Genomic DNA, 9965 nt, shown 5'->3' with positions numbered 1-9965 from the left:
ATATATATATATATGTATGTACAATATATATAAAGTCTGTTTTAAACTGGTCAAAAATCTCCATCAGTCAAATGTACAATCTGGTCTTTGTCTGGTGAATAAATAAAGTTTTTAATATTCAAACAAAGCAGATTTTAATAAGCTGAATAAACAGAAAATAAACTCATCTGAATCTCAATAAAAATCAGAGGCGTTTGAAAAATGTGTAAAAATGTTTTTATTGAATCAAACCTTCCCTCCTTCATATTCAATATGAATAAACAAACGTTTTCTATAAAACCTTCACAGAACGTCAGCTCTCATCTTTCACTAACACGGGTAAGGCCGCTATGAATCATGGGAACGATCAGGTGGGTTAATCCTGATGCATCATGGGAAAACTGAACTTCTCAGAAAAAAAAAAAAACAGTTTCTGAAACTGCAGAAAGAAAATAAATTAAAGTTTGAAGATTTTTACAATAAATCAGCTGATCGGATCAATATCGGAGTCAGAGTGAGAATCAGCCTCCGAATGTTATGGTCCTCAGACCTGAGCTGTTTTTACTGTTTCCTTCATGTTGTCACATAATAAATAACGAGCAGCCTGATCAGACTGAGGATCCTTCGAACCTCTGAACTAAAACCTTCAAGAACTGAAACCCAGACTCTGATGATCCTGGACCTGAACCAGGTGGGTCCAGACTCATCTAAATAAACTGAATATGAGTCTCAAACTTCAGAACAGGAACTGTCAGAATCTTCCATCCTGACCTCAGATCACATCTGGAGACCGGTCCAGCTGTTGAGGTTCTAATGTATCTGGTCCAAAGTCTCAGTCCTTAATGAAAACACAGTGACTGTGAACCAGTTCCTCTGATGATCCTGAACTCAGACCAGTCTAAACCAGATCCAGTGCTCCACTGGAGTTCAGGATCAGCAGATGTGGATCAGACTCTGAGGTTGGCTGCAGACTCGTTTGTAATTGGTCTTTGGTTTAGTCGGGGGCTGCTTCCTGACTGCTGATTGGCCAGCCCTCCGAGGAACAGGAAGTGGACTGGAACAGGTTCATCAGGTGGAGGAAACGAAGATTCACCTGCAGGAAACACACAGACAGGTTCTACCACTCTACCAATCACAGCTCTGCACCTGCACTCTGAAACTCCGCCCTCTCTCACCTGTCGGGGGGTCTTGTCTCCCAGGTGAGCCGACACCTGTCTGAACGTTCTCCTGTTGGCTCCTCTCTGCTGACAGGCGGTCAGGATGGCGCGGTCCGCTTCACTGAAACACCAACAACAGGTTTTATTGAACTCTGACCTGTACCTGCATGGCATAATCACCTCATCACCTGTCAGGTGAACTGATCAGACGTGTGTTACCGAGTCCAGACAACCGCTCGCTCCTCTTCCTCCTCTCGGTCACTTCCTGTTTCGCTCTCAGACATCTGATGCTCCTCCTCCGTCCTCTTTCCGTCGGGAGCGACATTGTCTGTTGCTATGGACGACGAGACTGCGTGAAGCTGCAGGAAGGACTCCTGCAGGTGAGGGTGGAGCCTGAGGAGCGATGAGATCTGAGAGAGGAGAAAAACAAAGACCCCCCCACGCCCCCCCACAGGTAAATCACTTGGACTTTAACCTGATCAGCTTATCTCTGAGGGGTCAGAGGTCATCCTCTACCTTCTCCATGTCCTCAGGTGGGGGGGCGGGGCTTCCCTGCAGCACCAACACCACCTGTTGGTAGAGGGCAGAGCTCTCTCCTAGGCTCTGCCTCAGTCGCCGTAGAAACTGCCGGCTACGCTCAAACAGCTGCTGCTCCAACAGCTGGAACAGAAACACCACAGAAGAAGAGTCAACAGGTGCAGCCTGAACCTTAGTGATGTCACAGTGATGTCACAGTGACGTCACAGTGACACTCACCAGGCCGCAGCGGTGGGCCTGTCCTGGGCTCAGGAAGGCGGCGAAGTCTCGGTGCAGCTGAGGCCACGGCTGCAGGACACACCTGAGTCTGTCGTACAGGTGCTCTGGCTCCGCCCCCGAGGACTGATCCAGCACCTGCAGTAGCTGCTCAGACACACCTGGACACACCCGCACCGCCTCACACACCTGGTAACAGAAAGAACAAACAGGATGATGTCATCAGCTCTGCAGACCAATCAGGAGACAGGAAAACACTGATGTAATGATGATCTCACTCTGTGGAGGTAATCCTGAGCAAACAGCTCCTCCTCCCTCTGACCTTCATCCTCCTCCTCCTCAGTATCCTCTGATGACAGCTCCTACACACACACACACACACACACACACACACACACACACACACACACACTCTTCACGTCAGTCGTCGTCAGTTGTTTATAAACAGGAAGGTAACTTGCTCACCTGTCCAGGTGTGGAGCCTGCTCTGACCTGCGGTGTCTCCTCTGCAGACGTCTCTCCTCCTCTGGACGGTGTCAGCATCACTTCCTCTGGCTCCGCCTCTTTGGGGTCAGCCAGGTCGTCCTCATGGGCGACACTTCCTGTGGCGCTGGACGACGACTCAGACAGAGCCAGGAGGACCTCCCCCTCGTCCTCCTCCTCCTCCTCGTTCATCCTGATGACATCATCGTCCTCCTCCACCTGGGAGGGGGTGGGGCTTTCAGGAGGAGGAGTCAGTGTGACTCCTCCTCTGTTTAGGGGGAGTTTCTCCTCTGTGAGAGGTTGAGACGTCCTCCTCCTCCTCCTCTTCAGGCCAGCCAGTGTCTGATAGTGACGTCTGATTCGCTCTGTGGTCGTCATGGAGACGGTGGAGGAGGTGATGTCAGCGGGGGCATCGGTACTGGTCAGCAGAAGTCGGCGGAGGAGGACCTGGGGGGGGCTGAGAGTCGGGGGGGAGGAGGAGGGAGGGTCCACCTGTCGGCCAGGTGAACGGGAGGAGTCCGAGGGGGGGGGGGAGGGGAGGGGCTGCTGCAGCAGGACAAAGCCGATGCGTCTGAGGTCGAGGTTGTGGGGGAGACGGGGGGGGTAGCGAGTCCCCGGGGGGAAACTGTAGGTGGGGGAGGAGCGGAGGAAGGTCAGATGACTCTGCCGGGGTCGACCCCCCCTGCAGGGGGGCGAGGCCTCAGGAGTGGCGCCGGGCGGGGCGTTGTAGTGTTTAATGATCGGGTAGATGACAGGAAGACTCCTCTGGAGGAGGGAGGGTTAATGTTAGATTCATATTCAGACCATTTCTGATTTTATCACCTGTCAGGATGAAAAACTTTGATCGCAGGATAATCGTTAATATCCTCAGAGTGACTTATTAAAATCTGTCTCTCCAACATTCAGTGCTGAACTGATTTATTCTGAATCACCACCAGGGGGAGCCCTGCGTGTTTTGAGCTCCCATCTCCATGACAACCATCCAGCTCTGTTCACTGAACTCCAGGTAAAAGGAACGTTACGGTCAGTTACTGAACGTACAGAGTGTTTGGTTCAGTTACACTAATGCTGACACTTAGCTGAATGTTTGTTATGACGCTGTTTTGGTCACCAGTGAATTAAGCTAACGTTAGCCAGGTAACATTAGTCAGGTAATGTTAGCTCTGTAGCTAAACAGGAAATAGCTCTGCTGTCTCAGAGCAAAGCTGAGGTCTCTGGAGAAGTGACTGTGATTTCCGACAATTTTTCCTTAAGGTTAACATAACATTAATTTGACAAGAACAGTTCAAATCAATTAGAATGTATTTTATTTGACAGAAATTCAATTTTCTCATCTTTGACGTAGCCTGTTGTAAGAAGAAGTATAAAGTTTTAATTTTCCTTTACTTTGGCCTGATGGTTTCTAATCACCTTCAGACTGTCCTCTTTGTGACGCAGTAAAAATATTTGCTTCTTACAGAATGTGAAATCGTTTCAGTTTAAAGTTTAAAACAGGTTTTCATGATTATCGCAGTGAAGTCGTTTTAAGTTAACGTCACCCACCACCAGCCACAGAGGCAGGACGCTCTCTTCTCTCTCCACCGGGGGTCGCCGCTCCGCCGGGTCCACGGGACGACACGCTGCCGGCATCGGCCACAGAACCCGCTGGTACCTAAACACCTGCAGGGGGTGGAGCCAAGTGAGTCTGAGTGTGACAGGTGAGTGGTGATGTCGGTCGTAAGTTGTCGCTGCGTTACCTTGACGATGTTGTCGGGGAAACCAGGTCTGCAGCACTGCAGGATCCTCCGTCGCACCTGGACCAGAGTCTTCCTCAGTAGGAACTGGGACACCAGCTTAGCAGGGTCACATGACCCATCCATGTTCCTGAGACCCAGAACCAGGAGGCTGGAGAGAGAGACAGTTAGCACACCTGTCTGTCTGTCTAGCTGTCTGTCTGTCTGACCCCCCCCTCAGTAAGTACCAGTCCTCAGCTGCAGTGAAGGCCGCCGTCCTGCGGGGGCAGTACAGATCAGGGTCCAGGTTCACACAGGGTAACAGCTCCGGGTGCAGGAACACCGGACGAGTGGCGAAGATCCAGGCCAGTTCAGGCGGCATCACAGGGAAACAGCGCACTGCAGAGACACCACAACACTGTTCACCTGCTCACCCACACATCTCCTATGATTCCCTGCTGCAGGTGGACTCACTGTGTCCTCTGGCGTCAGGCGGGTGGCGCTGAGGCTGGTATGTGACGGGGGTATGTCTCAGCTCCTCCAGCAGCTGCAGTGCCTCTTGCAGGTTGGAGGATCTGAAGGAGCTGCAGAAACCAGGACGAGCCGAGGCCACGAGGAGCTCGGCTCTGTGGGCCAGGACGTCCAGCTCCACCTGGGGGGGGTTCAGGTGTGTTAGTGACCTGAGGGGATGTAACGGTCAAACTGTGTGTGTGTGTGTGTGCGTGTGTTACCAGGAACTGTCTGGTGGTCTCAGCCTCACTCTGGAGTTTGGCCACAGGTGAACTCAGTAGGTGGATCTGGGTCAGCAGCTGCACATGCTGAGACACACACACACAGGGGTCAACACTGAGACCAGGTCCTCAGAACACACCTGGACCTAAACAGACGTACCTGTTGGAGCTGCTGCTGCAGTCTGAGCTTCTGTCCTGCGTCCAGCTTCAGAGTGAACGGCTCAGCACTGTGTGTGTGTGTGTTACAGAGAGTGTGTTGTCTCCTCCTGATCAGATCCAGCTGCTGCTTCACCGTACGCAGCTCTGTGATTGGTTGATCCTCCGCCTCGTCATCAGCCTGCCCTCTGTGATGGAAACACACAGTCAGAGTGTGTGTGTGTGTGTGTGTGTGTGTGTGTGTGTGTGTTGTGTTACATACATGCTGTGCGGCTGCTCAGGTGTGTGTGTCTGAACACTGTGTGTCTCCTCCTGAGGCTCCTCCTCCTCCTCGTGACCTTCATCGTCCACTTCCTGTCCCACAAGGTCCTCCTTTAACTGACACACACACACATAGCCAGGTGTGCTGTGATGTGGTCACATGACTGAGATCAAGTGTGTGTGTGTGTGTGTGTATGTGAGACTCACTGTTTCAAACAGCTCCTCCATCAGCTCGTTCACCTCCTTCTCTGAACAACAACAACAACAACTGATCAATCACTGATCAATCACCTGCTTCAGGCTGATTGTGTGTGTGTGTGTGTGTTTGTGTGTGTACTGACTGGTGATGCGGACAGCCTTGTCGTCACGGTAATCCTCCAGGTCTGGTTCATCGATGTCGGCCAGGAAGTTATACTCAGGGTCGTCTTCATCATCACACTCCTCTGACAGAGACACACACACACACACACACTGTAACACACTGTAACACACTGTAACACACACACACACACACACACACACACACACACACACACTGTAACACACTGTAACACACTGTAACACACTGTAACACACTGTAACACACACACACACACACACACACACACACTGTAACACACTGTAACACACACTAACACACACACACACACACACTGTAACACACACTAACACACACACACACACACACTGTAACACACACACTGTAACACACACTGTAACACACACACACACAGTAACACACACACACACACACTAACACACACACTGTAACACACACTAACACACACACTAACACCCCCGTCCTCACCGTCGTTGTCCATCTCTGAGCTCATCAGGCCTCTCAGCCAATCAGTCCACTCCCTGTCCTCGTGGGCGGAGCCAGAGTCGTACATGTCAGGTGTGATGTCAGGAGCTCGGAGCTCCGCCTCCAGCCGGCCCAGAGGGACATCCCTCAGAGGACGCTTTGACCGGGTCCGGTACGCCATCAGACCCACCTCGTCCTCAGACTCTGACAGAGGCTGACCACGAGACAGGGGTGTTACTGATTAGATCTATTGATTGATTGATTGATTATCAGAGACAGACTGAGATATCAAAGATCTATAATCTGCTCCTACAGCTCCTTCATACCTCCTCTAATGTCTCTGCTGCTCTCTATTTCCCGACAGGTGTCAGGTGTTAGTTACCTGGTATGGCTCCATACACACAGCCAGCTCTTCCTCCACAGCGTGAAGCTTCTCCAGGAAGGTGCTGTCAGTCACTGCTTTGGGAGGCGGGGCTTTGGGAGGAGGGGGAGGGCCCATCGAGATGGACCGCGCCCTCAAAGTCTTGGACCGGCTCTGACAGGACTGAAGGGGGAGGGGTGGGGCAGCGGGAGTCTTTAATATTTAATTGTTGTCACAGGTGTACAGCTGTGATGTAGTTTCACATGTGTGTGTGTGTTTACCTGTCTGTGTTTTACCTCTCTGTGTTTTACCTGTCTGTTTACCTGTGTGTGTTTTACCTGCCAGGGGCTGCAGCTGTCCTCTTCCACTCTGCTCAGTCGACTTCCTCTGGGAGACGACGCAGTGCTCTCCATGTCGCTCTCCTGGAAAGTCTGCACACACCAGTGATCAATAATCAATCAGCCAATAATCAGTCATCACTATGAAACCGCAGCAAAACAGAGAAGAGCCTCACGTCTTCAGCTGTCTCATCCTCGTCTTCCTCATCAGGACGATACTCTTCATCAGAGGAGTCTTCCTCAGCCAGAGGGATGTCCATGAACTGAGGAGCCTGAACACAAACACTCAGTCACACAGGTACAGAGCTCCTCTCACCTGTTGTGTCTTGTTTGTTTGTTTTGACATATTTTATAATGTTAAAAACTCTGTACACTGTAAAAAAAAAAACAAAGACAGGGATGTTTGACCTTTGACCTTTACCTTGTTGACATCACTGGTTTTCTTGATGGGAGATATGTTCCAGGCTGGAATCACCTGACATGAAACACAGAACATAAGTGACACACCTGTCTGACAAGTGTTAGTCACGTGTTAGTCAGTTGTTAGTCAGGTGTTAGTCGGGTGTTGGACAGTTGTTAGTCAGGTGTTAGTCAGGTGTTGGACAGTTGTTAGTCAGGTGTTAGTCAGGTGTTAGTCGGGTGTTGGACAGTTGTTAGTCAGGTGTTAGTCAGGTGTTGGACAGTTGTTAGTCAGGTGTTAGTCAGGTGTTGGACAGTTGTTAGTCAGGTGTTAGTCAGGTGTTGGACAGGTGTTGGACAGTTGTTAGTCAGGTGTTAGTCAGGTGTTGGACAGGTGTTGGACAGTTGTTAGTCAGGTGTTAGTCAGGTGTTGGACAGGTGTAACGTGTCTCACCACTCCTTTCTCCACCACTTCTTTAAATTTGGATCGAGTCATTTTCGGTTCCTGAGAAAACAGAAACACATCGTTCAGCGGAAACAGATCAATGACCTGAAAGTGTTAATAAGCTGCCACGCTGCACTCTGATTGGTCGACAGAAAGACTCACAAATGGAGGGACGGCCTCGGTCTCGTTGATGGCAGCTTTCATCATGGCCACCACATGTTCGTTAGTGATTACTTCCTGTAGGTCAGAAGTCAAATTTACTTCAGCAATATTTACTAACAACAACCAATCATCACAGTACTGTGTCCATGTGTGACCACGTGTGTGGGGAAGAACTCACATGAATGATGTTTCTGACATTCACTGTGGTCAGGTTGTGTTGTTTGGACTTGGTCTCCAGTGATTGGTCAAGCTGTCTGTCAATCTCCACCCCCACCCCCGCTGCCTCCTCTTCATCACTCTCTGAGACTCCACCCCTCTGCTCCTCTTCCTCCTCAGTCAGTTTGCCCCTCCTCTTCCTCACCGCTCTCCTCCTCGCTGCCTTCACCTCCACCTGACTCTCCTCTGACAAACACACACAGACCAGATCAGGACCCTGGTTCTGTTCTGATTCAGTTAGGGTTAGGGCTTTTATCTCACCTCTGTTTCACACTGACATCATCAATACATCATCAATCAGTCAGTTAATGAGCTCTCTGATTGGCTGACTGGACTCTGATCACAGCTCGTTAAACAATCCCACCTCAGATCAATATCTGGAGCTTGTTAAGGTCCAGGACCTGGATCAGAAGCTTCAGGAAAAGTTGGTTGTTCCAGCTGTTATTTCTCAATAATTAATACCAATCAATAATCAATAATCAATATTTCAACTGATTCAGTAGCAGCTGAAACAGCTGATCTCAAATCTGAACTGAAACTTTATTTATAACTTCAGCCACTGACAAATGATCAAAGTTCAACTTTATTGATCATTAAACACTGAATATGTTTAAAGGTCAAAGGTCAAAGGCACCTCTTCTTCTCTGCTTCATAACAAGCAGCTGATTGACATCAGTTTCTGTTTGATTGATCTGATATTGATCGTTAAATCCACAGATTGATCTTTGTGAGTCTGAGCAGAGATCACCTGTTGTTCAGTCACAAGTGCATGATGGGTAAAATACACTTACCCATGGTGATGACCAGGCTGGAGTCAGTGGTATCTTCCTCCACCAGCAGGTAACCTTCCTCCTCCTCCTCAGCTCCGCCCCCTGCAGGAGCTGGAGACAGCAGCAAAGCATCATGGGAGAGAAGCTGAGGAGCAGGTGGAGTCGGTCTGAGGCTCCGGGTGGAGGTGGAGGAGGAGGACGAGGAGGACGGCTGCGGTGTGGACGGGCTGAGTCTGAGGCGTTTGCGGACCGGGTTCATCGTGGAGAATCATGACCTCTGACCTCTGCAGACATATCAGATCAGTTTCTCGTCACTGATCAATAACTATATTAGTATTAGTATTATCAGAAACGTCACGTAACTTTGTTTTAGACTTCAGGTCAAATGAGACATTTAAAGAGTTTTCATTGATCATTAATTAATCGATTGTCAGTCAATAATCAATAGCTGCAGCTCTAATGTTTTTATTTCTTCAGTCTCATGTTAATCAGTCGGATCGATTGTCAGATCTGATTAAAGGTGTTGATTTCAGTTTGTAAATAAAGCCTGTTGTTTGTTGTAAATAAAGTTGTCAGTAGATTGAATTAGCGGCTAACCGCTGCTGTCGGTTCCCTCAGGTTTAATCAGACCAGAGTCACCGTGTGTTCAGGCCGGTGAACCGGCTCCACAGTCAGGCATCAGGACCGCGTCTCTACCCGCTGTCCTGCGCTGCTAACATGCTAACAGCTACCAGACGAACACTCTCCCAGCCCGCTAGCAGCCAACGTTAGAATGAGATGGTCCAGGTCCCAGTCCGGGATTAGTCCGGTCCGGCTCTCACTCTAACGGGCCCAGTAATGGTCACTTTAATCCGGTTTAACGTTGCTGCTCCGGTACAACACCACTCACTTACCCGCCATAACGATCAGACGCCTCTGACGTCGGGAAGACTACTACTACTACTAAGACTACATTTCCGGGTTTGCGTCATGACGCAATAGTGACGTCCTAAGAATGGTGAAGTTACGGCGCGATTAAAGAAATAAACACCTGTGACTTTTTCCAGACTTCTCTTTAAAATTGATTTGATTTTGACTGAAGCTCCTGTTTCCGGTTTCCGGGAGAAAAACTCTTCACACTGAAAATCAGTAACAAACACGAGTTTGATAGAAAACTCAGTTTCTGATGAACATCACCATGATGAGCGGAATCAGACTGAAGACACAGATCTTCTCTGCAGCAGTGAACGTTTGATCG

General features: G+C 49.5%; 1 protein-coding gene and 1 long non-coding RNA gene across 8 annotated transcripts; one reads left to right on the top strand and one right to left on the bottom strand.

The window, feature by feature from the left end:
- Nucleotides 1-193: 193 nt before the first annotated feature.
- On the bottom strand, nt 194-9705 carry gon4la (gon-4 like a). 6 transcript variants are annotated; one of them, XM_051069701.1, is made up of 26 exons: nt 9622-9705; nt 8750-9012; nt 7921-8144; nt 7743-7817; nt 7590-7640; nt 7158-7211; nt 6913-7008; nt 6722-6829; nt 6420-6581; nt 6041-6251; nt 5574-5723; nt 5440-5480; nt 5234-5349; nt 4976-5159; nt 4816-4902; nt 4559-4736; nt 4333-4483; nt 4109-4256; nt 3915-4031; nt 2382-3137; nt 2168-2251; nt 1893-2078; nt 1653-1796; nt 1356-1546; nt 1155-1257; nt 194-1072 (listed from the first exon to the last, which is right to left on the bottom strand). In XM_051069701.1, the coding sequence occupies exons 2-26, from the start codon at nt 8985-8987 to the stop codon at nt 974-976; spliced, it is 3954 nt and encodes a 1317-aa protein (XP_050925658.1). In that variant the 5' UTR covers nt 8988-9012; nt 9622-9705; the 3' UTR covers nt 194-973. The 6 variants fall into 6 exon arrangements, 5 of the variants coding, with proteins under 5 accessions (XP_050925658.1, XP_050925661.1, XP_050925660.1 ...); XM_051069704.1 differs by having other exon boundaries at nt 5574-5675; XM_051069703.1 differs by having other exon boundaries at nt 6737-6829.
- Nucleotides 7157-7640, top strand: LOC127142301 (uncharacterized). Of its 2 annotated transcripts, none has more exons than XR_007812836.1 (3): nt 7157-7287; nt 7343-7485; nt 7541-7640. It is a non-coding gene; the product is annotated as an uncharacterized LOC127142301 (long non-coding RNA). The 2 variants fall into 2 exon arrangements; XR_007812837.1 differs by having other exon boundaries at nt 7158-7287; nt 7321-7485.
- Nucleotides 9706-9965: the final 260 nt, after the last annotated feature.

The sequence above is a fragment of the Lates calcarifer genome, linkage group LG3 (assembly GCF_001640805.2).
Source record: "Lates calcarifer isolate ASB-BC8 linkage group LG3, TLL_Latcal_v3, whole genome shotgun sequence".
Taxonomy (NCBI): domain Eukaryota; kingdom Metazoa; phylum Chordata; class Actinopteri; family Centropomidae; genus Lates; species Lates calcarifer.
The sequence above is the reverse complement of the archived record's forward strand: the minus strand, read 5'-3'. Positions and strand labels throughout refer to the sequence as shown.

What these genes read in the sequence shown, in the direction of transcription:
- gon4la (XM_051069701.1), bottom strand. Translation starts at nt 8,987, where the DNA reads ATGAACCCGGTCCGCAAACGCCTCAGACTCAGCCCGTCCACACCGCAG. An exon ending in CCGAGGCCGTCCCTCCATTT is followed by an intron (nt 7,641 to 7,742) that starts GTGAGTCTTTCT and finishes CTGTTTTCTCAG; the next exon opens with GAACCGAAAATGACTCGATC. An exon ending in TGGAGGAGCTGTTTGAAACA is followed by an intron (nt 5,350 to 5,439) that starts GTGAGTCTCACA and finishes TGTGTGTGTCAG; the next exon opens with TTAAAGGAGGACCTTGTGGG.